This window comes from Trametes versicolor, assembly GCF_000271585.1.
Source record: "Trametes versicolor FP-101664 SS1 unplaced genomic scaffold TRAVEscaffold_1, whole genome shotgun sequence".
Taxonomy (NCBI): Eukaryota; Fungi; Basidiomycota; class Agaricomycetes; order Polyporales; family Polyporaceae; genus Trametes; species Trametes versicolor.
Window position 1 is genome coordinate 2,564,983 of NW_007360321.1, and position 22,114 is coordinate 2,587,096.

Below are 22,114 nucleotides of genomic sequence, written 5' to 3' on the forward strand. Positions count from 1 at the left end.
CTCCTTGTAATCATACTGTAGCACCAAATTGCCGCCCTTGCCCCTGCGCCATGTTCATCCCTGTAATCATTGCGCCGCACCCGTGGCGTCCTCCTTGTAATGCTCGTCGAATATGCGCTTGCTGAACTGCCCGAAGTCCTCCGTCGCGGACAGCTGCTGGTCTACGTTCGGCTGCATGAAGAGCGCAAACGTCTCGCGCGAGACGCTCTCTGCGTCCGCCGCAGCGCCGACGCGCACGCAGTGAGGCGTCGCGCGCAGCTTGCCGGACGTTGCCAGCTCGAGGGCCTCTCCGGTCTGGAATGCGAGGCAGTCGGCGGGGATGGAGACTTTGGTCAGTGCGCCGCCGCGCGTGCGAATGTACAGCCCGGAGGCGGGCGAGGGCGACTGGACGACGCTAGGTGTTCCCGACGGGTCCTTGCGGAGATACAGAGCCTGAGCGAGAGTGAGTTGTAGTACAGATCCTATTATATAACGTGTATGCACTCACCGAACACAGCCCGGTAAGCAGGGAGTGGTCGAGGTGGAAGCCGCACCAGCTGTCAACCGCTTCGTCCTCTGAGGGGAGAGGGTTCTCCGGGGAGGGCGGGAAGTAGTGCAGGAGACGGGCCTTCACCGTCTGAGAGTTGCCGATCAAGTCCGCCAGAGACAGGGAGGAGTCTGTGAGATACCACGATGCTACCGGGTGTCGTTGGACGTCAGCAGTCGGATCATAGTGAAAAGGTTGGCCTGAGCGTACCGAAAGGCTGGCAGGCGACCGCGAGTTTGCATCCAACACCGAACACGAAGCTGGTGATTAAGAGTTGAGGTGGTATAGGAAGATGAGGTGCAATGAATTGATACCTACCGCCCGAGGTCTTTGAAAGCGTGTTCGAAGTCCTGGACCTCCGCAGTGTCCGTAGGCCCTGGATATAAGATGAGTAGCCGCTTCTGGGTAGATCTGAATAGGGCGCACATATGTTCTTCCCGTAGTACTCTGGGTGAGCTTCACGCAATTGCGGCGAGACGTCGGGTTCATCAAGCACCGGGTTAGCATAGAATGAGCCTTTCATCGTGTCTAGAGTGCCGTACGGCGAGAAGTTCAAAGGATCGTCCTGTACACATAGATATGCGCAGAATGTTACCTGGCTTTCCATTCATGATTTCCTGCTCACAAAAATGAGTCAGCATCGGTCCGAGTCTAATACGTGGAATTCCGTAAGGCGAAGACGCACTTTGCCGTGCGACCATCCAAAGCTACACGGAGATTGAGCATCGTCTCGGCTACTAACGATGAGAATATGCGCTACGCACCTGTATCTGCTCTTTGGGTCTGCATACTGCTCCCTGATCTTGGGATCAAGGGTGGCGAACCGATAGGCGAGCCTGAGGAGCCTTTCCCGGGCTGGGGCATAGGTGTCTGGTAGGTCCCGGACGATGATAATGCCCAGACTATCCGGGTGCGACCCGAACGCCTTCTCTACAGGGGAAGTGAATGTTAATGTTGTTGTTCTGGTAATGTACTGAACAAGACTCCGCTACTTACCGATGGAAGAGGTCAAAGATAGCGGAGAAGACACGAGCGTGTTGTACGAGACCGAGACGGCACCCTCAGCCGTAAGCGTGATGTGCGAATTACTCGCGACTGTGGCCATCGTTCTTCGCAGGATAGTCCTCGTTATGGAGAACATACGGTTTGCGCTGAGGGACAGATTACGACAAAGGGCTCGACTTCGAATGCGGAAGCTGTGCTGCACAAGTGTGACAGGCTAGGTTTATAGATTACGGGCTGCCGGCGCTGCCCAGACCGTCCACCACCACTGCCCATGTGCTCCTCGGCGAGGTATCTGATGGCCATGTGGGGTGTATTGACCACTCGCTCGCCGGCCGGCCTACATGAACTGCATTTGCCGGAAAGCCCCGCTGTCACAAGCCTCTCCAGACATCTCTCCGGTTGGGCTCAGCATGTGGGAGATGTTGCTCTTGGGCCCTGAACCTGGTATAGAGGGTAGCAGTAGAAAATTGGGATACAGAGGGTGCTAATAAGTTATCCATATCCGACATAGTCCGCGTGGCTGAAGTATCGTCCGTCCGTGTCAGTGCGCACTCCCGTTTCCCTGGCCCAGCTGGGAATCTGCCGAAGGCACTATCTGCGTCTCCACGAGGGCACTCTGCAATGCAGCGCCGGTATCGTCGATGGAGTGTAGGAAGCGTAGAATCTCCCGACAAAGTTGCCAGTCCTGGGCTGCGGTCGCGCTCCGGAGCAGTCGTATAACATCGTCGTTCATCCCGTCCAGCTGCTCCAGGCCGTGCAAGACGAGGAGGTAAGAGCCGGCAGTCTTCAGGCGTCCAGATGACAAGCAGGACTAGCACATGGTCTCAGCGATCACGTCAGAGAGATTTATAGTACGAGCGACATACCTCGAAAAGTATCTTGGGATTGCCAACAACGTCGAATAAGCGTGGCCACCTCGTCATTTCGATTTTGCGAGCACAGCCCACGACGACGTCCAGTGCATCGTCGAAATGATCCAGGAACTCGATGGCCCCGGAGAGAAGGCCTTGTTCTGTCGAGCCCTTTGAGTCCTGCGAGCCTTCCGTAGGCTCGCCCGCGTCCACGTCCTCTTCGACCACAGTATGTAGGAGGATCTCCAAGGCGTGTGCGAAGTACACCAAATGCTGGTAATGCGACGCAAAGGTGACGGCTTCCTTGCACTGCGAGTTCTCCAGATGGAAGAGCAGAATGTGGTGAAGGAAGAGATGAGACTAACCCAGCCACTTGTCAATTCCTGCCAGCACAATGAAAAAGGCCTGGAGGACATACACTGGTGACATGCCTAAACATCGTGAAGGAGAGGTTTGTCCGAGTGGCGGCTTCGACCTCCACGCCGATGATGATGCCCTTGTCCATGAGTACCGCTGTTCCGAGTTCAGTTAAAGAACGTATAGGCATGACTCTTCACTTACACAGCGGGTAAAACTCGAGTGGGATGTTTACGCTCTCCTTGACGCGGTCCACGGTTTCGCTTCCATCATCAGCCTCCGTTGGAGGTGGTGCGGACTCGATAGCTAGCGCGTTCAACCAGACACGGATACCTTGACCATCGTAGCCCCACAGAGAGTTCTCTAGTGTTCCGATGCCGCGTAGATGAATCCAGCAGAACTCGATCCGATCTGCTAGGATTTGCATGTCGTACTTGACCTCGCCTTCCTCCGACTATATGCGCCCATTGTCACGACTTGAAAGATTCGTAGACCGGGCTGCACTCACCTTGCGGGGCCGTAGCAGCACAAGCTTTCCACCAACGATCATCAGAACCGTAGCAACGGCAAGGTCGTCCGCGGGGTCTCCCAATTCTGCAAATAGTGAGTGAGCTTCCACAGAACATCATGAAGATGTTGTACGCACGTTTCTGTGCACTGGGAATCATCCAACTGAGAGCTCTGACCGCGCTAGGCACCGCAATGACCCCGTCAAATGTGATGCTTCCGCAGAAATGGAGCTTGATCGAGTCGGCAGTCGGTATGATCAAGTAATGATACAAGGTGTTGTCCGCCATATACACGAGGAGGGAATTATCGACGAGCGATAGGATGACGACCGGGGAGGGCACAAGTTCGCGGTGCAGGACGTTCTGATTGCTCAGCTCGAGGTCGCGCGAGTACAACCGTAGCTGTAGTGATAGCTCAGCGAAGTGTACTTACCTAGCGTGAAGGGCACCATGATCAAGACACACCTGATACGCCCCCGCGACCTCTACCGCAGCGATGAGCACATGATGGAACCATAGTAGTCCACCCTTGACCGTGAAGGCCTGTTCTTGCAGCTCGTCCGCGAACATCTTCCAGCGGCCGGACGTCGAGCTGTAGTGCACGAGTCCCCTGCGGCCAGCAATCGCTATGAGACGGCCGTCCGCGCTCAAGGACGAGTACCGAATAGGCCAGTTCGCAGACATGTATGACTGTGGGACCTTGACGTGCTGCCAGACATCCGCCTCGGGGTTGATGACGCTCATATCGGGCTGGTCGGCACCGCGGTACACGAGTACGCGGTCATCCATCTGTAGGAAAGCATACTGGGTATTGTCCTGCCAGCCAAATGAGATGGCGTCTCTGCGAAACGAACTCAAAATGACCTACCGGTGAATGTTGGCCGGTCGTTGCGCTTTTCGCGAAGGGTAAAACGAATAGCTGACCGTCGGCCACTAGATATGACTATGAGTTATAACGTTGTATAAGACGGCCAAATGACTTACTGTTCGGCGACGACTGGGCTAGCATGACGAGCTCGAAATTACCCGGTGCCCAGAACTGAAGATCGGCAAAATGAGATAAGGCATGCGTTGAAGTGCGGATGTATGCTCACCAGACCTCTCACACCGTACATGAAAGCATCTTGAAACCTGCCAACATAGTCGTATCAGCCATACCGTGCTGTGCGGCAAATATATCCACGTACCTCTCCGCGTCCACTTCATACTCGACACCGAAGCCCCATGCAAGGCACCGTCCCCCCACACTCCAGATCGCCCAGCCCTTCTCCCACCCCACAGCCAGAACATATCCATCCGAGCTCCACTCCATCGTACACACCGAACCAGTGCCTTCTCGCGCGTACATAGTCGGAATCTGCAAGACTTGCGGCTTCGGCAACGCGCCTTCCATAGACGGGAGGCTCGCGAACTCTACTGTGCCGCTGTACGTGCCTACGGCGAGCATGGAGAACTTGGGGTTCAACGCAATCGCCATCGCACGGCGCGGCTCCGTGTATGCGTACTTGGCGACATCGCCGGGGTCGACGTGCTTGCGCTTCTGCACCCAGCGTGGAGGGTCGACGTGGTGGGTGCATGTGCCATGCCATTGAAGGGGCCTTGAGGAGCTCGTGCTGTCCGAGGACGATCTCTCTCGCGCAAGGTGTCCAAGCTATGAGGAGATTAGTCACTCTTCGCGGACTCAAAGGAGAGGAGGTGCGAACCTGAGTGTGTTCATCGTCCGCTGCGCTAGTCTCTGACGCGTCCGGACGCACATCCTGTTCTTGGTAGAGCTGTACGAGGTATGCGCGTCCATCCGACGTAATCCAGGTCTCGAAACCGGTCTGCCGGTGGTACGAGATCTGGCATACAGTCACTTCGCGCATCATTAAGCACGCATATCTGAAGGCTGTATCGGAACATGACGTACCATCAGGATCGACGAGCCAGGGAAGTTCCTCCTCGTTGACCTCCCATGTATCATAACTCTCTCTGCCGTGCCCGCCACCTGCACCGCTGGAATCGGGCCATGGAACGCGCTGTATTGATGGGGGGCTGCAGGTGGAGAACAGGATGTATTCCTTGCGCGGGGAGACACTACAGAGCGACGCGTATATATATCACCAGCCAAGGTGGAGATGAAGGCATAGCACGCACCTTAGTAGAGACCCCTCAATCCGGATCACGCCCTCCAGATGCAGATTCAGAGACTGCAGTGGAAGGGCTTCGCCTGCGCCGGGAAGGAAGTGTCGCGCAGCATTGGCGGCGAGAGGTGGAGTCTGGTACGGCACCTCCTCCGCGTTGTACTCGACTGTAATGAGGACCAGATACGATTCTGTGGTCTGTGTACCCCCACAATGAGCACTCGGCCGCCCGATGTATGCAAGTCACATCCTCGCGCACCTGTACGACGATTCGCTGCCCGTCCGGCGACCAATGCAGGTGCAAGTTCTCGCCATGCTCTTGCAATGATGTCTCCGAGCGCGAGAGGTGCGCAAGCACGGCCGATGGCTATAGTGCACATGTCCTCTCCCCTTCAGTGTCCCTCCGCTCTGAACGCAGCAATGCGAGGACGTACGCGTACGCGCCATAGCGATAGCCCGCTCTTGGTGACGGTCGCGAATAACGTCTTGCGCGGGCTCGGGGCGAGCGCGAGGACAAGCTCGCTCGGCAGCGGCAGCGCGGGCGCGCTAGAAAGCTGCCTCGCCGCGGACGTCGGGAAATACATCTTGCCTACGCGGCCAGAGTCAAAGCTAAAGCCAAAGCCAGAGCGGACACACTAAAGCAGATGAGACGGTCGTGGAGGGTTCGTGGAGGATGATCGCACACGTCTGAGAAGCGGCATGAAGTCAGAAACGGTGAGAGCCGCACAGCGCGGCTGAATCCGACTGTGGCCATGGCTCGTGAATGGTATATTGATTTCTCGGACAAACATACGCTCCGACAATTCACTCATCCTGATTGGTAGAAGCATATTTGTTTGTATGAGGGCAGGGATTGGAAGGTGAATATATGCGATGACACTACTGCAGAAGATGGTACTCATGGCTACAAATACACATATGGTACAAGCTCATAACATGCACGATCGACAACGGAACCATGAGACTGACGATGACTGAGCAGGGGGACACTAATAAACCGTAACGGGTAACACCGTTCGAAAATAAGTACGCTGAACAAGGGTCCGGTTGGAGCTCATCCAACGCGCAGCCAGGACTTTACTCTGGTCCACGCGCCTCCGCTGGGAGTGTTACGGGGAGTATTGCCCGAAGTGTCGTTACGGGTCTCGCTCGCCGCAGGGACGTCGTGCCGGGCGGGAGCTTGTGTGTCCGGGTCGTTGAGAATGCGGTGGGAGATGAGGAAGGAGCTAGGTACGCCCATGGTCATGGGTTGCCGGCGCGACTGTCGGATGAGGTCGAGAATGATAGAGAAACCTTCACGAGACTGCAAGCGCGTCAGAAGAGTGATAAAGTGAACTCAAACGGGCATAAGACGTACCCGCTGTAGGTTTGCCTTGAACTTAGCCAGACCATAGTTCTCAATCTTCTTCGTCAGCCCCCACCCAAACCCCGAAAGGAACATAGCCTCGGTAGTTTGTAATGTTTTACTGCAGGAGATAGGCACAATTAGCAGACGGAAATGCGATCGCGGGAGCATTGTGTGACGTACCCATCTTCCGCCTGGCGGATATGGATGTGCTCCTCCACCCGCATAACTTTGACATGGTCGAGGTTTTTCGTCGTGCAGCGCATTACTTTGCCAAGCGGGTCCACCTCGCTCTCCTCCAGGACCCAGGACTCAGCCCGCGACATCATGCCTTTCGGGGCCCATCTTGGTAAGGAGCCGGTCTTGAGGATGATACGAGTGGTTCGGAGAGTACCCGCGGGCGTGATGTCCCGCGAAATCACGTCGCAGGAGAGGATGTGCGATGCGAACGGGTTGGGGTATCGTAGTAGGTAGGCAAGGGAGACAATAGACCAGGGATCGCTGCAAGGACGCGTCTCAGTGGTGTGTGAGAGAGCGGGGCGCGCGGGTGCGTCAACTCACTCGTACAAGAAGGACTGCGAGTAGAACTTCATTGTAAGCGATCCCGGTGTGCGTGGTGGTGGTTGTGGTGCTGCGAAAGCGATTACTGGAAGACTAGAGAGTGGAAGTATTATACGGACGAGAGGGAGATGGAAGGAGAGAGGGACGAGCTCTCTTCTCGATGCGGCTCGCCCCTCAGTGGAGACTCGGCACACGTGAGAGCGCCCACCGCCCCGCGCCGAGGCTCCGCGTCCCTCTTCTGGACTCACCACTCTCATCCGCGCAGAACTTTCTGTTGCACCCCTGGTAGCCTTCTTGATGCGTGCCCTTGCGCTTACACTACGCTAGCTGCCTAGCAAGGTATGAGTTCACCTCCAACATTGCTGTGTTTCGACTTCTAGGTGGGTTCAAGCTTCGGTCGAGCGAATTGCCAGGGCCCAGTACTGCCGCGCGGTTATACAGCAGCGAGCGCGCAGTCTCAGACTACACCACCGGCTGACGTGTACCTTTGTGTTGCGGCACCTGTGTCGACTCCATGTGATCCACAAGGATGAATGGGTAGCAACCGCCAAGGCCGAATAAACGGATTCGTGCCTCTGGATCTGGCAGTCGGAGGTTACGACGTCTCCAACAAGTCTCTTGAGCACAGTGACACACTCATGCAGGCGGCCTACCAAGACGCTCTACAATTGAAAGTAAGAAATGTTCGATATGTCGACATCATGGATGACTTTATCGATGTAGATGTCCCTATAGACTGGCGGCCATCTGTTGTGAGCAATGTAGGCCGGCAGTCCTTGTCGAGTTCTACATATAACCACATGCTGTGGACCAGTGTGGACGGCTTCAACTTCCATTCTAGCGCGGCTTTCAAATATGAGTTGGACAAAGACCAGGCTCATCTCACTGTGGAGCTGCGCGCCGGGTAGGCTCCTAACATAGTGGATCCGGTCGTAAGGGCGCTCTTTGCCATGTTCTTCTCCACTTCAATATACGAGCCTTCAACCACTGGTGAGAGCCGGGCGACGTTCGACGCTTACCGCTATATATAATGTGGTCGCTCACGGCATGGTTTTAGGAGACTCTATGACCACTTAACGCGGCTACGTATCGACTCACCCTCGCAAAAAGCCCCTTTGGGGCCCGCTACGCCTTTCTCTGGCACGTTTGGAACCCGGCAGGCGAGCATTTTTGAGGAGTCTTATCATGTCCATGGGCAGGACGTCCGGGCTATTTACGCTTCTGCGCGCGAAGTTCATTCCCACTCCCATCGAAGACACAGATCCACACCTCCTCGACATCATGTTGAGTGCGAAGATCCGCTCCTGCTGCGGCTGCGATCGAGCCCACGGCTATCTGCACTTATGTATCGATGCGTGCTGCATCGACAAAAACTGTTCTTCTATGGGCACCCTACGCAGATACCTCTACTATCCTCCCTCTGATTCGGACCGGGAAGAAGACGAATGGTGGCGCCTGGCGCATGTGCCAACCGACAAGCTGCGCGCGTTCAAATCTGCATATCTACTCGCTTCATCCCCAGCGGACTTCAATGACTATGAGGAGTTCTCGCTCATCCTTCCAGACAAGTTCTACGGCATGCTAGGATTCCCCTCCTCAAAACCTTGTATACGCTTAGCGGTTATGGTCTCCGTTCGCAGGTTGAAGTAGAGACCGTAGTTCAACGTACTTGGAGCCACAATAGAGTACATACCTGTATTTGACCGTGCACGCCGCCTTGAGGAAATAATCCACATCGAAGGTACTTGCTCACTTCTAAGTTCTACTTCAAGTTGCCGTTCAATATTGTGCTGCCGCGAGCGCCTGACACGCGCACGTGAGTGTGACCTACGCGCTCCAAACACGCGAGGGTCGCGAACCGCGTTTGTTCGTATGTAACCGCTGCGTACTCGCCTGCCACTTGCCACCACGTCTCTTCCACCAACCTCAACGATCTCAACACCAGCACGATGGCCCCCACAAAGCAAGCACCCACCCGTCAAGCCATCACTCTCAAAGGCTCGACGAATCTTGTCACTGAATTCTTCAAATATGCCGCTAACACGTACGTCCATCGAGAGGGGCGCTGCACGCCGAAACTAAGTGGTTCACTTTCAGAGTCCTGTTCCAGAGAGGTGTCTATCCTGCGGATGACTTTCACATGGTGAAGAAGTACGGGCAGACCGTGCTCGTCACGCAAGATCTCGCACTAGAGAACTACCTTGACAGGTGCGCCCACATCTCGATTAACTACCGTTGCATCTGACATCATGGTTGCACGCAGGATTCTGAAGCAAGTGAACCGTGAGTAGCCAGGAACCGTGCGCGCTCGACATTGACGGAGCAGCTGTGCCACAGAGTGGCTTCTCACGGGCGCGGTGACCCAGCTGGTGCTCGCGATCATCTCGAAGGACTCCAGGCTCCCGCTCGAACGCTGGGTGTTCGACATCAATCTCGTGGAACAGCCCGCGGCGGAGGGCTCACAGCCGTACGCGTTTGATCATGGGCAGTGCGGTGCAGAAATGCTGACCGCCCTCCCCCGCCAGGGCACCTGCCAAGCCCGAGAGCGAGATCCAGGCAGAAATCCGGGCGATCCTGAAGCAAATAGTGTCGACGGTGACGTTCCTGCCGGTCATCGACGAGCCGACGGTGTTCAACATCCTGGCGTACACGTCGGAGTCGGTGGACATTCCCGCGAACGAGTGGGTGGATACAGACCCGCTCGCGATCGAGGCGTCGAAGAGCCAGCAAGTCAAACTTCGGAGCTTTAGTACAGATGTGCATCGGATCGAGGCCATGGTTGCATATAGATACGAGGGATAGGTCCGAAAGAGGGGATGGGGCGCCGCAGGAGGGGATGCCGGAGCCCGGACGAGAGAGGGCGCTCTCTATTTCTGTCTATTCGGGAATTCCAGCGCGTCTTTTTGTACATGTAGGCATCACGATTGGTTTCCGACCATGGGACGTGGACAGTCCGTCGGGCTTTGTGATTGATGATGCATGGCGAGACTGTTGGACGCCGTGACGGTCCTGTGGCTCGGGTCGAGGCACTGCGTGGGCTGCAGGGCGCAATAGGGACGTGGCCATTCGGTGCTGCGTCGCTGGCTGCTAGCTTCAGGATTTAATGAGGTGCAGAGGACTGGCTGGAGACTGCGGAGAAGGGGGATGGGATCTGCGGACGGGGAGCGGCAGAGGTTGCGTGGGCCTCGGTCGGGTGGCGAATGCGGACGGGAAGCATCTAGGAACAGCCGCGCGACGCCAGTGTGGGATTGCCATGCCACCCGGGTCCTCGCTGATACTGGTCGCACGCCAGAGCGCCCATAACACCCCTCCCTTTTCTTCCCATCCCTCCTCCCCGACTCTCCCCCCTCCGCTTCTCTCTCTTCCGCCTTTCCTTCCCTAGTCTGGCCGGCCGGACGACGCTCCTTTGGTATCGTACTCTCCCTGGGACGGCTCGTAATCTCCTCACTCAACCGCAATGGGCGAAAACTGGTTCCAACGCGAGTTCCTACAGCCCCGCCGCCTCGCCTTCAATGTCCTCTTCTACGGCGTGCAGCTCTTCCTCTTCGGTTATGGATGGTACAGTCAGGTATGTCTCCCTTGCCGTGCCACCCCTTGCCCCCACATCCCTCAAGCCATATACTCTGCACAGGAAACGAACAAGAAGCTCGCCGCGCTCAATGCGCTTACCTGGTCTGTCTGGACGTCTCGTGGTGCCGGTCTTGTTCTCGCATTCGATGGTGGCATGATCCTCGTGCCCATGCTCAGGAACATCATTCGTGTCGTTCGCCCCAAACTCACCTGGCTCTTCCCCGCCGACGAGAACATTTGGTTCCACCGGCAAGTCGCCTACTCCATGGCGTTCTGGGCAATGGTCCACACTACCGCTCACTACGTCAACTTCTTCAACGTTGAGCGTACCCGTACGTCTGCGGTCCTCCCCTGCCCGGTGTGAGACATGAGCCACTGACACGCTTTGTTCGCGCAGAGGTCCGCCCGGGGCTCGCGATCGACATTCATTATCACCAAGCTGGTGGCATTACCGGCCACTTCATGCTGCTGATTATGCTCCTCATGTACACCACGGCTCACCACAAGATCCGCAACCAGTGCTTCGAGGCCTTCTGGTACACGCACCACCTTGCGTTCTTCTTCATGATCGGTCTCTACGCCCATGCCACCGGATGTTTCGTCCGCGACTCTCCGGACCCCGCCTACTCTCACGTGTTCCCGTTCTACACGACCGATCACTGTCTCGGATACGAGAGCTGGCGGTACACCATCTGGCCCGGCATTATCTACTTTGGAGAGAGGGTTTACCGTGAGATTCGGGCGAGGCGCGCAACCCGCCTCTCGAAGGTCCTTGTTCACCCGAGCGGTACGTCGATTAGCCTTTGTGCTATGAATGGTGGTTACTAGGTCGCTGACACCTGGACCAATCTAGGCGCCATGGAGCTCCGTATCATCAAGCCGAGCTTCAAATACGTCGCTGGCCAGTGGTTGTTCATCCAGGTCCCTGAGATTTCGGGTCTGCAATGGCACCCTGTGAGTGTTGGAACACGTTTCGAGCGACACCTTTGGCTGACAGCGGCGCCCAGTTTACCATCACGTCGGCGCCTGAGGACCCCTACGTCTCCGTTCACATCCGTCAGGTCGGCGACTGGACCTATGCTTTGGGAGAACGTCTTGGTGCCGGCCCTCAGGTCGTCGCCGCGATGACCAAGGCAGCGCTCAAGGGTGACGAGAAGGACGACCGTGTATACGGCACGCGTGGCGACTTCGTAGAGATCGACTCGACCGGCCGCGCGCTCCCGGGGGTTCGCATTGATGGCCCCTACGGCGCTCCGGCTGAGGACGTCTTCAACGTCGAGGTTGCTGTGCTCATTGGTGCTGGTATCGGTGTCACTCCGTTCGCGTCCATTCTCAAGCACATCTGGTACCGTCAGAAGAAGGGCGCGCTGGGCTCCCTCAAGCGCGTAGAATTCTTCTGGGTCTGTCGTGACGCGCCGTCGTTCGGTTGGTTCCAGACTCTCCTCCAGGAGGTCGAGGCTGCACAGGCCGACCGTGAGTGCTAGCAACCGTATCTCCGGCGCCGTTCTCTGACATTCTGCGTTCCAGCCAACTTCTTGCGTATCAATATCTACCTCACGCAGAAGATCAGCGAGGACATGCTCTGGAACATCGCCGTCAACGACGCGGGCGCGGAGTACGACCCGCTTACGCTCCTCCGCACTCGTACTATGTTCGGTCGCCCTGACTGGAAGGCCATCTACGGTCGCATGAGCCAGGCAATCACCGCGGGCCAGTACCTCCCCGGCACCAACGCACAGCTCAAGACCAAGGTTGGGGTAAGTGGCTCGCGTGGGGAGCTCGGCCATTTCGGGTTGCTAACGCGACATCCCCACAGACGTACTTCTGCGGGCCCGGCGTCCTCGCGAAGGCCATCAAGGAGGCCTGCCAGGAGTCTAACAGCGCGAACGTCGAGTTCCAGTTCGCAAAGGTGCGGCGTCCCCGAGGCGACCTCGCTCTGCTTCCCTCGTCGTACTCACGCTCTCCGCCCGTGCACAGGAACATTTCTAAACGCCCCCGTGATGCCAAGTCGATCCTCCGCTCGTTCCCTCATCCCCATCGCTGCCCATGCCCGAGACCCCCGCTGTACATTACACGTCCTTCCGTCGAGAGAACGTTGCTGTGCACCTGCTTTAATTTAATTTCTTGATCCTGCTGGGAGAGAACCCTTGTAATACTAGCATGCGTGGGAAAGAAGTGTGCCTTTATATGAGCGTCTGTGCAAACAACGCGTCCACAAAGAAAGACGCGTCGATGTACCGCGCCTCTGGCTGCAGTCTCCAGCAGCACATTCCGCCTACAGCAACGTCTTGAACGCGTCTTTTGAACCTTCTGCTCGTGCTCTAACTCCTGTCTCTCCAACCTCGCGAAACTACGAGAAGGCGAGCGTGTTGCGATGGAGAAAGCACATGAAATCCTCAAAAGCACTTTTGGCTTCGACGCATTCAAGCACGAGCAAGAGGCGGTATGTTATGCCGTTCGTTGTTCTCCGCCTAGCGTTAACTGGAGATACCCTTGAAGGTGATTCGCCGGATTGTGGTCGAGAATGAGAACGCGCTTGTGTTGTTTCCGACTGGAGGTGCGTGGTGCAATACTCTTGCATCCGGACCTGGGCCGAACACAATAATGGATGGCAGGAGGAAAGAGTTTGACGTATCAAATCCCGGCACTGTGCCTTGAGGTAAGTTTAACGCGTCCGGCATCCTCGCGAGGCAGAGCTAACGCATATGGCGCGTCAGGGCCTTACCCTTGTCATCTCGCCGCTCATTGCACTCATGAAAGACCAAGTGGATGGGCTAGTGATGAGGGGCGTCAAAGCCGCGAACCTGGATAGTACTCAGGGCGCAGACAGGGCTTCGTGGGTCAAGAACGAAGTCTTGTCCGGGTCGATGAAGATCCTCTATGTCGCGCCGGAGAGGTGAGTAATGCCTGTATGCGTCCTGCCCGTGATATCCAACGAATCTTCGTAGGCTAAACAACGAAGGCTTCATATCTATGATGAGGCGCGTGAAGATCTCTCTGCTGGCCGTAGACGAATCCCACTGTATCTCTCAGGTGCGTCAAGTTAGGACGGCCCACATATCACGGGAACGCTCAGACCTTGTTCCAGTGGGGTGCGAGTTTCCGTCCGGAATACCTGAAGATTGCGCGTTTCGCGGAAGAACTTGACGTCGAACGCGTCCTGTGTCTTACTGCGACTGCAACCCCGTCCGTCGCGAAGGACATTTGCGACAGCTTCTTCATCGACCGTAACGCGGGGGTCTTCCGCATTCCTATGTATAGGCCCAAGTGAGTCGTCTGTAGCACAACACACGTCAAAATATATGCTGATGTCCTGCAAGCCTTGCGCTGCGAGCTGAGGTAGTAGACACTATGCAAGCGAAGATCAACCGTCTGGTGACCATCCTCAAGGAGCGCACTGGTCCTTCGATCGTGTACGTGACGCTGCAGAAGCATGCTGAGGAGGTCGCGAACCACCTTCGCCCCCATGACTTGGAAGCTACGGTGTATCACGCTGGCTTGCCGTCCGAGGAACGCGAGCGCGTCCAGCAGCACTTCATGGATTCGGCGAAAGGTATTGTGGTGGCCACCATCGCGTTCGGCATGGGAATCGACAAAGGTTAGTTGAACTCGACTTCGTGACCGGACGCTGCTGATGCTGCGACACGTTCAGCGAATATCCGACAGGTGAGTCGCAAGACCAATGGTGTACCGGCATTTACAAATTCTGGCTAGGTCATCCATCTCTTTATGCCGAAGACCCTGGAGAACTACAGCCAGGAAGTGGGGCGAGCGGGCCGTGATGGTTTGCCATCGACATGCTACATGTTCCTCTGCGCAAGCGATGTACCCATCCTGGAGGGCTTCGCTCGTGGAGATACATGCGCGAAGCGTGATCTGGAGCTCTGGCTGCAAGAAGTCGCGCTGAAGGACGCTGCTGCTGACGGCACACTAGACTTCAACCATTACAAGCAATCGAAGGAGTGAGTCCTACGGTAAGTTCTTATAGCCCAATGCTCATTGCTCTACTCGTGTAGCTATGATATTCGGGTGCGTCCGCCGTGCGCGACGCTACTGTCCGTAACCGCTGAATGTGACCTAGCAAAACGTCCTCAACTTGTGCTATGCACAACTCGAGCTGGACTACGGCTACATTCGTGCAATCACGCCCTTCTACTCCCTATACGACATCTCGTCCAAGTCGGCGGACGGGTGGCAGAAGGTTTTGACCGACACCTCGCCTGCGGCTAAGGCGGTCCGAGCCTCTTGGACACCGAAGGGCAGGAACTACCAGGTATGAGCATCCCGCATTGCGTGTACACATGTTCTTACATTGCATCAGGTGGACATGGTGGCCACGGCAGAGTACTCGAAAATTGACAGGACCGACCTCGCCAGGACGGTCAATATGTGGGAGCTTAATGGTATGTTCATACTGATTGTCGGTTGTCGGACATGGGATATAATTGATTACACGTAGGAAACATCTTTAGCAAACCTTCACAACTCAGAGCGGTGAATTTTCATCCATGTCATTTGCGAATAGTAGAACTGAGGGTCTATATCTAGCGGTACATGGCAACCAAACCTCTCCCGAGGGCCCTGAAGGACATCAAGAACTTGGCCGAGATGATGTACCAACGAATGGTGGCGCGAGAAGAGGAAGCCGTCGAGAAGATCCGCCAAGTGATACAGTTTGCGACAACGGATGATTGTGGATATTCCAGGTGGTTCCGTGTTGGGGGGACAGTTCTCACTGACGCACATGATAGGCCTGGCGCAGCTGCTGGCAGCATACTTTGGCGACGAAGAGGTCGTCCCGGATGGGATGTGTGGCCAGTGCACGTTCTGTCTAGCCGGGCAAGGCGTGGAGTTCGAGCCCATCGCGCAAGCCGTACCGGATGCTGGTCGCATTAAGCAGATCCTAGATGCCTGTCCGGAGCGAGACGATCCTCGACTGCTCGCTCGCATGGCCTTCGGCATCACCTCACCCCGTCTCACGGGTGGGAAGTGGTCGACGTACCACCCGCTGTTTGGCAGTATGGTGGACACCGACTTCAACGCGCTCGTGGCGGCTTTCGACGTAGAGTGCAAGAAGGCGGGGTACGCGAAGGCAGAGCCCGCGGCTCTCGCGCCGCGCACGTCGCAGAAGCGCACCTACACGCAGACTTCCTCTGCATCCTCGTCTCGTGGCGGCTATCGTGGCGGGTATGGTGGTGGCGGTTACAAGCGCGGGCGTCGGGGGAGGTGGTAGAGGTCGACGTCGACGTCGAAATGGACAGTGCGCTCGTGTGGTGTACTATATGCTCGTATATTCCTGTAACGTACTCCTCACGATATTGTGTGTGTCCTATATGCTCTATCTAGACCACTTTCACGCTTGAGTGTGGCGAAGCGCTCGTGAACTTGAGCTGGGCCAGGAGGCGCTACCGTGGGAATTTGAATGTGACGCGCTCGCGTTGACTTCGGACGCGCGAGCATCGTTGTGGCTGCCGCTTCGCGTTCCTCCTCACCTACCCATCCCTCCCTCCGCCCTCTCCCTCGTCGGCTCACTGTCTGCTCTTCCTCCCGCTTTCTGTCTATGACACGCTGACCACCTGCTGAGCCGCTAATTCAACTGTTGTAACATATCACCATGTCCGCCGCTACGCCGGCCGCGTCTACTCCGGACGGAGTCTCACCCTCTGCTACCGGCGCCGCTTCAGCAGAACCCCATAAAGATCTCGCTACGAATGCTGAGCAGCTGATTCTCGAATACTTGCGCGCTCGAGGACACACCGCCGCCGAAAAGGCCTTTCTCGAGGAGATCGAGCGCAACGCCTCCTCCGTGGACAAGGGCAAACAGCCTGAGACCGCGCCTTCCCCTACCATAACTCAGGAAGAGCTCGTCAAGCAGCTCGCGATATTTGCACAGGCGCCTTCGGACCCAGAGCAGAACGCGCTGAAGGATGGCGCGAAAGTCCTGCAGGAACTGTCTTCCACGGGCGCGCCGCAGAATATACAGAACCTCGTGTCCAGTATAGGTGCAGTTGGCGTTGAGGAGATAGTTACCCTGGACCCAACCGATAAACATGAAGGGTTCCGAGAGCTTGAGGCATGGGTCGACGGTTCTCTCGACATGTACCGCGTAAGTCTCAACCACAACACGCGGACCTACTAGGTTGTCCTGACTAGCCTCCTAGCCAGAGTTCAGGCCTATATTGTTCCCTATATTCTCGCATTTCTACCTGGACCTTGTGCACCAGGGGTTCCGCACAGCTGGTACGTCGGGCGATGGGTGCACTTCAAGTCACGTCTCATCGTTTGCTTCACCGTAGCGCAAGGCTTTTACTCTTCATTTTCGTCATCGCTGTCTGGGGTCCATCACTCGACACTCAATCACCTATCCACGATTACACTGCCATACCATGTCCAGACGGACGAAGTCGCTCAGCGGTTTAGAACAGAGAAGTATACCGTGCGAATGAGCCGCTCAGGGTTCGGTCTGCTAGTCGGCTGGTTGACGGAGGGAGTCGGCGGGGAGCCTACAGGATCTGGAGAAGGCTTTGCGGGTGAGAAGGGTCGTCGAGGCCGGGCGGCTGTCATGCGGGTGGTGAACAACCATCTCCGCTTCGAAGGTAGTCTTCACGCACCTTGTCGCTGAAAGTCATGCTGACGCCTTCTTTTAGTGACATCCGCCCCGACCACATCTATATCAGCCCGCGCCTGGGAGGAGTCAACAGGGTTCCTCTCGGCGGTTGTGCCGCAGACAAATGGGATCAACAGTGACGCAAGTTCCTACAACACGTCCAAAGGCGAGCTGAAGCTTGGGCCCGCTCCAATGCAAGAAGATCTACGCGTGGAGACAGAACGGACTCTCCAGGAACAGGCACTGGTCGACCACGACCCCGGTGCTCGGTATGACCTCCATATCGTCCGACAAGCCCCTCCACCAGGACTACTATCGCCCACATTAGCGGAACTGCCTCCACATCCGCCCATGTTCAAGACGATAGACGTCAAGCGAGAAGTCGAGAAAGTCCGTGACACGCGGAAACGGATACGTCTGGACCCTTCCGTGCTGAATGGCGCAAACATGAACACCGCACAAGGCGCCACTGCTCGGGCACGCGCCCTGCCGAGCATATGTGCATATACCTTTCATGATGTTGGCGAGGGGTAAGTTGTATACTATCACGCCGCCCTGCGTCAACTAATGATCGTACAGAATTCCATGTTGCGAATTCTCACCTGATACCTCTCTTCTTGCCGCCGGATTTTCCGAGAGTTACGTCCGAATCTGGAGCCTCAAAGGCGAGAAGCTAAAGGGCTACCGTAGCGACTTCCAGTCGAGCTCGGTACGAGATCGTGGGTGCTCGTGCTTTACTTTCTGTCAGAGTCGTCTAACGTTCTACCGACTCACAGCGTCTTCGTTGAATAAGATCCGAGAAAAGGGCGGTTCGACGACCAGGAAGCTGATCGGGCACAGCGGGCCCGTCTACTCCGTCGCCTTTGATCCCATCGGTGGTTCTGCAAGCCCACCACGCTACCTCCTTTCCGCTTCTGCAGATGCAACAACGCGCCTGTGGTCGCTTGATACCATGACGAACGTCGTCGCCTACCGGGGGCATCAGAACCCGGTCTGGGACGTGAAGTGGAGTCCCATGGGCATCTACTTCGCGACCGCAAGTCGAGACAGGACCGCACGCCTATGGTCCACAGACCGAACGTCGGCGTTGCGAATATACGCCGGCCATCTCAGCGACGTGAACGTGAGTGGGATTTGCATGAAGCACACGCTCTAGGACTAATGCGAGGAAATGCAATAAAGGCCGTAGGATTCCATCCGAACTCGCTGTATCTTGGCACAGCTTCGAGCGACGGCACCGCGAGACTATGGGACGTACAGCGCGGCTCGTGTGTTCGGGTGTTCTACCGGCACGACGACATCGTCTCGACGCTTAGCTTCAGCCCGGACGGCCGCTATCTCGCAACAGCCGGTACGTCCTCTCCTTGGCTCTTCTCTTTGCCACCCCACCGACGTCGCTGTGGCAGGCGAGGACATGGCGATCCGTCTATGGGACCTCGGGTCGGGCAAGTGCGTCAAGAAGATGACAGGTCACACCGCGTCTGTATACTCGCTCGCGTTCAGCGCGGAGTCGAGTCTGCTAGTGAGCGGCGGTGCGGACTGGACCGTGCGCTGTTGGGACGTCAAGTCCTCCGGTGGCCCTCGCACGAAGGCCCGCGAAAACGGCACGTTGACGAACGGAGCGACGGACGACCACCCACCGGAGAAGGAGGAGGTCGAGAGCAACGAGACGTACGTTCCCTTCATTGACTCCACATTCACTGCCAGGTGCTGACAATGGCATACAGGACTGATCTGCTGGCGACGTTCCCGACGAAGCGGACGCCGATCATCAACGCTCAGTTCACGCCGAGGAACTTGTGCTTAGTAGCTGGTCCGTACTTGTCTCCAGAGACGCGATGAATACTATCAGACGACGACGATGCTGTACAACCGAACGGGAAACGAGTGCTACGAGGGCCCGGGGGCCAGATCTTCCTCGACGGTATCTGTGAGACTCTCGAGATAGCGCGGCCAGTGAATCCCCGCGACGTGCAGTATCCATGCCTCATTTTCAGGCCCAGGGTGAAGCACGTTCTCGCTGGCGCGCGTCCCAAGCCTATCCATAAGGTATCTGACGTAGTCCGTCTGCACCTCGTTGAGATCGTACAGGATGCCGGCCAGCTCGTACCAGTCGGCTCGCCAACCGGACAGCTCTGGCTGCATGACTCTTCGGTACAGCTCAGCCAAACGGAGCAGCCGGAAGCCAGTGAATACACTGGGCAGCGCTGCAGGGTCGGGTTGGGCGGCGGGCTGGGTGAATGGTGGCGGGGCCTGCCCATCGTCCGACTGGACCTCCATCGCAGTGTCGCTGTCGCCGCCGACATCGTACTCTTGGTCTCGTTCTTGCGATGAAGTTGGCTCCTGAGAGCCGAACCCAGCCTCGCGGTCGGCGTCGTGCTCGAGCCCATACTCGTAGGTCTCCATCGCGGTGTCGGCGTCGCTGTCGTAGTCGACATCGGGTTCCTGCTCTTGCGCTTGTGCAGCAGCAGGCTCGTTAGCGTCGTCGTCGTCAGTCTGACGGTTGGACCCCTGGGAGCTCCCGCTCAGGCTGCAGTCGCTGGCTGAGCACCACGAGGAGCCCTCGGATGAGGATGAGCCTTGGGAGGACGGCATGAACCCGCCGTCTTCCGCTTCCTCCTGCAAATGCAAAGTCAGGTCCTTGCGTATCCCTCGGCGCGATACGCAGTGCTCACCTTCTGCTCGTCCCGACGGATCCGTTGATCGTCGAGGTCCAGTTCGTGTTCGACATATGGAACCTCTTCAATGTCAGCAGCGAGATCTTCTGCGGTGTACTCTTCTGTAAGGCCTGCCATGTCGAATGGCTACGCAACCGGTGCGTATGTGGGAGAGTGGGTAGCTGTGTATGGTGAAGTTAGAGGGTGCTCTGGTGCTGTTTAAATACGCTCGCGGACTCACCTCCGACATCCTTTGCCGCCCCCAGGGACACAATCGCGTATCAGAGGGAGTTGTGGCATTCTTTGGGCGCCTGGACACATTGGCGATTGCGGCAGCATGTACAATGCCAGGCCACGGCTGCGCGCATGCCGACGGACAAAGAAGAAGGGAAGAGGGAGGACGCGATCGGACGCGTGCGTGGCAGACGCGTCGCGCCTTAATGAGTCACGTGGCAGTCAGGCGCCCATTGAAGGGGTCGTGTTGAGCTCGCTCAGGCTCTGCGGCACTCATCGTCCACCACCACCGCCTCCAGCGCACCCAGCATCCCCCAGTCTCCCTCCACCACGGCCCAGCACCTCGCCATGGATATGGTATGTTCTCTCTGCCCTTCTCGCGTCGGCTCACCGCGAACATGCGCTCGCAGCCGACAGAAGACCACAACATGGAGGACGTCATGGATGCCACCATGGACTACAACCCCACGGCCCAGCACATCCCGCAAGTCATCCACCAACGCTACGACGCACCCGTCACCAACAACAACAGCAACAACACCAGTGAGTCTTGGCCTGCGTTCCACGCGCACCTGCCTACATTTGCCTGGTGCCAGTTCTGACCGAGATGGACCGCCGCTACGAACAAATGCGTGCAGTCGTCGCCACTGCCGCCCAGCCCCGCGAGCCCATCCGCGATATCCCCGTCAAGGTCCACATCCGCAGGCCCGACAAGGACTCCTGGGCCTACATGGGCCGCGGCGTCGTCTCGCAGGAGGTCACCGGGCAGTCGTCCAGAGTCGGTGCGCGTCCTTCCCCTCGCTTAGCCACCGCTCCACCGCACGCGTTTCTCACCCGCCTTGTGTACTAGTCGTCAGGTCCGCGACCTCCTCCAAGATTCTGACCGTCTTCGGCGAGGTTGGTTGTGCTGGCTATTGTCGCGTGCCTGACTAATGATTAGTCCGTGCAGGGCGCCGCCCTCCAAGCTGAGAGACGCGGGAACTTCGTGGTTATCGGTTGCGTCGAGGGGAACCGTGTTGTGTCCTGGTCATTGAACGTGAGTGCATCGTCATTGTGCGTCGGAGCTGCGGTAGCTGATGTCTCCTGTGCTCCTGTGCTCCCACTCCGACCTCGCCGTCGGCGTCTGTTCCCTCGATGTGTCCGTTTATTGTACCCCCGAACCCACAACCCACTCGTGCATCCCGTACAGGCACTGAACCACGCCGAGACCGTTCGCCTGCTTGCCAGCATCGAGCTCGCTGCCTACGCCTGCAAGCAAGCCATGGCCGACCCCGCGCTGCACAGCGCTATCCGCCGTCGGATCGCGCGGGTCATCAAGGACGACCGCCGTCGCCGCCACAAGCGGCGCAAGGAGCAGGACTCGATGGTCGCCGCCTTCGCGCGCACCGGCCTCGTCGAGGACAGCGACGCAGCCCCCACCGGCGCGCCCTCCGCCTACGCCCCGACGTTCCCTACCGCCGCCCCCGCCGCGAGCGCCCCGCTGCCCGCGGAACCCGTCCCGGTCCCCGCCCCCATCCCGATGCCGATCCCCAATCCCGCACCCGCGCAGGCCAGCGGAGGCCTGTTCGGGATGCACACAGGGCTATAGCTCTAACATGTGTGCCAATACGCCCGTGCGGCCGCCGACCGCATATTATCCGCTAGAGAGGATTGGATAGGAGTAGGAGAGGGCCTGGGGGAGAGCGAGCCGGAAGTCCCATGCCACGCGTTATTGCTAATGTATTCTATCTCCCGAGTTGCGTCCGCCACTCGCCCGCCCACCACCCTCC

The 22,114-nt window shown here is 57.4% G+C and overlaps 10 protein-coding genes across 10 annotated transcripts; 6 read left to right on the forward strand and 4 right to left on the reverse strand.

The window, feature by feature from the left end:
* Positions 1-66: 66 nt before the first annotated feature.
* On the reverse strand, positions 67-1,631 carry TRAVEDRAFT_41966 (Clavaminate synthase-like protein; the record flags this gene model as incomplete). Its single annotated transcript, XM_008033973.1, has 9 exons — positions 67-432; positions 488-675; positions 737-786; positions 845-902; positions 953-1,054; positions 1,122-1,143; positions 1,212-1,233; positions 1,291-1,456; positions 1,523-1,631. 9 exons carry the CDS (start codon positions 1,629-1,631, stop codon positions 67-69), a joined length of 1,083 nt encoding a protein of 360 aa, XP_008032164.1.
* Positions 1,632-1,964: 333 nt separating this feature from the next.
* TRAVEDRAFT_139514 (RIC1-domain-containing protein) lies at positions 1,965-6,052 on the reverse strand. The gene is made up of 16 exons (XM_008034780.1): positions 5,806-6,052; positions 5,631-5,738; positions 5,385-5,569; positions 5,158-5,324; positions 4,952-5,103; positions 4,436-4,899; positions 4,343-4,379; positions 4,233-4,287; positions 4,117-4,181; positions 3,714-4,064; positions 3,386-3,650; positions 3,248-3,333; positions 2,944-3,193; positions 2,801-2,895; positions 2,398-2,742; positions 1,965-2,342 (listed from the first exon to the last, which is right to left on the reverse strand). Exons 1-16 carry the CDS (start codon positions 5,953-5,955, stop codon positions 2,073-2,075), a joined length of 3,045 nt encoding a protein of 1,014 aa, XP_008032971.1. The 5' UTR covers positions 5,956-6,052; the 3' UTR covers positions 1,965-2,072.
* Positions 6,053-6,197: 145 nt separating this feature from the next.
* On the reverse strand, positions 6,198-7,384 carry TRAVEDRAFT_139518 (MSF1-domain-containing protein). The gene is made up of 4 exons (XM_008034781.1): positions 7,278-7,384; positions 6,900-7,217; positions 6,729-6,837; positions 6,198-6,674 (listed from the first exon to the last, which is right to left on the reverse strand). Exons 1-4 carry the CDS (start codon positions 7,307-7,309, stop codon positions 6,426-6,428), a joined length of 708 nt encoding a protein of 235 aa, XP_008032972.1. The 5' UTR covers positions 7,310-7,384; the 3' UTR covers positions 6,198-6,425.
* Positions 7,385-8,462: 1,078 nt separating this feature from the next.
* On the forward strand, positions 8,463-8,927 carry TRAVEDRAFT_41968 (uncharacterized protein; the record flags this gene model as incomplete). Its single annotated transcript, XM_008033974.1, has 1 exon — positions 8,463-8,927. One exon carries the CDS (start codon positions 8,463-8,465, stop codon positions 8,925-8,927), a length of 465 nt encoding a protein of 154 aa, XP_008032165.1.
* Positions 8,928-9,184: 257 nt separating this feature from the next.
* Positions 9,185-10,173, forward strand: TRAVEDRAFT_68344 (mitotic spindle checkpoint protein MAD2). The gene is made up of 5 exons (XM_008034782.1): positions 9,185-9,321; positions 9,375-9,485; positions 9,541-9,560; positions 9,615-9,744; positions 9,803-10,173. Exons 1-5 carry the CDS (start codon positions 9,227-9,229, stop codon positions 10,077-10,079), a joined length of 633 nt encoding a protein of 210 aa, XP_008032973.1. The 5' UTR covers positions 9,185-9,226; the 3' UTR covers positions 10,080-10,173.
* A 436-nt stretch (positions 10,174-10,609) lies between these two features.
* Positions 10,610-13,002, forward strand: TRAVEDRAFT_68345 (NADPH oxidase). Its single transcript, XM_008034783.1, has 8 exons — positions 10,610-10,845; positions 10,909-11,179; positions 11,245-11,634; positions 11,701-11,801; positions 11,855-12,320; positions 12,375-12,604; positions 12,664-12,756; positions 12,825-13,002. Exons 1-8 carry the CDS (start codon positions 10,735-10,737, stop codon positions 12,834-12,836), a joined length of 1,674 nt encoding a protein of 557 aa, XP_008032974.1. The 5' UTR covers positions 10,610-10,734; the 3' UTR covers positions 12,837-13,002.
* Positions 13,003-13,115: 113 nt separating this feature from the next.
* On the forward strand, positions 13,116-16,191 carry TRAVEDRAFT_139526 (ATP-dependent DNA helicase). The gene is made up of 15 exons (XM_008034784.1): positions 13,116-13,290; positions 13,347-13,404; positions 13,463-13,506; positions 13,565-13,743; positions 13,796-13,880; positions 13,936-14,114; positions 14,168-14,445; positions 14,500-14,513; positions 14,562-14,809; positions 14,864-14,876; positions 14,929-15,120; positions 15,169-15,250; positions 15,307-15,341; positions 15,396-15,540; positions 15,599-16,191. Exons 1-15 carry the CDS (start codon positions 13,222-13,224, stop codon positions 16,078-16,080), a joined length of 2,103 nt encoding a protein of 700 aa, XP_008032975.1. The 5' UTR covers positions 13,116-13,221; the 3' UTR covers positions 16,081-16,191.
* A 270-nt stretch (positions 16,192-16,461) lies between these two features.
* On the forward strand, positions 16,462-19,321 carry TRAVEDRAFT_158986 (TFIID and SAGA subunit; the record flags this gene model as incomplete). The annotated part of the gene is made up of 9 exons (XM_008034785.1): positions 16,462-16,953; positions 17,009-17,087; positions 17,144-17,443; positions 17,495-17,984; positions 18,034-18,173; positions 18,231-18,577; positions 18,637-18,805; positions 18,861-19,125; positions 19,182-19,321. 9 exons carry the CDS (start codon positions 16,462-16,464, stop codon positions 19,294-19,296), a joined length of 2,397 nt encoding a protein of 798 aa, XP_008032976.1. The 3' UTR covers positions 19,297-19,321.
* Positions 19,294-20,249, reverse strand: TRAVEDRAFT_62108 (uncharacterized protein; the record flags this gene model as incomplete). The annotated part of the gene is made up of 2 exons (XM_008034273.1): positions 19,294-20,073; positions 20,130-20,249. The coding sequence occupies 2 exons, from the start codon at positions 20,247-20,249 to the stop codon at positions 19,345-19,347; spliced, it is 849 nt and encodes a 282-aa protein (XP_008032464.1). The 3' UTR covers positions 19,294-19,344.
* Positions 20,250-20,693: 444 nt separating this feature from the next.
* TRAVEDRAFT_41974 (uncharacterized protein) lies at positions 20,694-21,933 on the forward strand (the record flags this gene model as incomplete). The annotated part of the gene is made up of 6 exons (XM_008033975.1): positions 20,694-20,702; positions 20,756-20,888; positions 20,942-21,127; positions 21,196-21,242; positions 21,295-21,381; positions 21,535-21,933. The coding sequence occupies 6 exons, from the start codon at positions 20,694-20,696 to the stop codon at positions 21,931-21,933; spliced, it is 861 nt and encodes a 286-aa protein (XP_008032166.1).
* Between the last annotated feature and the right edge of the window lie 181 nt (positions 21,934-22,114).

What these genes read in the sequence shown, in the direction of transcription:
- TRAVEDRAFT_139526 (XM_008034784.1), top strand. Translation starts at nt 13,222, where the DNA reads ATGGAGAAAGCACATGAAATCCTCAAAAGCACTTTTGGCTTCGACGCA. An exon ending in TGTGTTGTTTCCGACTGGAG is followed by an intron (nt 13,405 to 13,462) that starts GTGCGTGGTGCA and finishes AATGGATGGCAG; the next exon opens with GAGGAAAGAGTTTGACGTAT. An exon ending in ATTCCTATGTATAGGCCCAA is followed by an intron (nt 14,115 to 14,167) that starts GTGAGTCGTCTG and finishes ATGTCCTGCAAG; the next exon opens with CCTTGCGCTGCGAGCTGAGG.
- TRAVEDRAFT_139518 (XM_008034781.1), bottom strand. Translation starts at nt 7,309, where the DNA reads ATGAAGTTCTACTCGCAGTCCTTCTTGTACGA. An exon ending in TCGCAGTCCTTCTTGTACGA is followed by an intron (nt 7,218 to 7,277) that starts GTGAGTTGACGC and finishes GCGTCCTTGCAG; the next exon opens with CGATCCCTGGTCTATTGTCT. An exon ending in ATCCGCCAGGCGGAAGATGG is followed by an intron (nt 6,838 to 6,899) that starts GTACGTCACACA and finishes TATCTCCTGCAG; the next exon opens with TAAAACATTACAAACTACCG.
- TRAVEDRAFT_68345 (XM_008034783.1), top strand. Translation starts at nt 10,735, where the DNA reads ATGGGCGAAAACTGGTTCCAACGCGAGTTCCTACAGCCCCGCCGCCTC. An exon ending in CTTCAACGTTGAGCGTACCC is followed by an intron (nt 11,180 to 11,244) that starts GTACGTCTGCGG and finishes TTGTTCGCGCAG; the next exon opens with AGGTCCGCCCGGGGCTCGCG. An exon ending in CGAGGCTGCACAGGCCGACC is followed by an intron (nt 12,321 to 12,374) that starts GTGAGTGCTAGC and finishes TCTGCGTTCCAG; the next exon opens with CCAACTTCTTGCGTATCAAT.
- TRAVEDRAFT_68344 (XM_008034782.1), top strand. Translation starts at nt 9,227, where the DNA reads ATGGCCCCCACAAAGCAAGCACCCACCCGTCAAGCCATCACTCTCAAA. An exon ending in TTCAAATATGCCGCTAACAC is followed by an intron (nt 9,322 to 9,374) that starts GTACGTCCATCG and finishes GTTCACTTTCAG; the next exon opens with AGTCCTGTTCCAGAGAGGTG. An exon ending in GATTCTGAAGCAAGTGAACC is followed by an intron (nt 9,561 to 9,614) that starts GTGAGTAGCCAG and finishes GCTGTGCCACAG; the next exon opens with AGTGGCTTCTCACGGGCGCG.
- TRAVEDRAFT_139514 (XM_008034780.1), bottom strand. Translation starts at nt 5,955, where the DNA reads ATGTATTTCCCGACGTCCGCGGCGAGGCAGCTTTCTAGCGCGCCCGCG. An exon ending in AGGTCGCGGGGGCGTATCAG is followed by an intron (nt 3,651 to 3,713) that starts GTGTGTCTTGAT and finishes CTATCACTACAG; the next exon opens with CTACGGTTGTACTCGCGCGA. An exon ending in ACTCGAGTTTTACCCGCTGT is followed by an intron (nt 2,896 to 2,943) that starts GTAAGTGAAGAG and finishes AACTCGGAACAG; the next exon opens with CGGTACTCATGGACAAGGGC.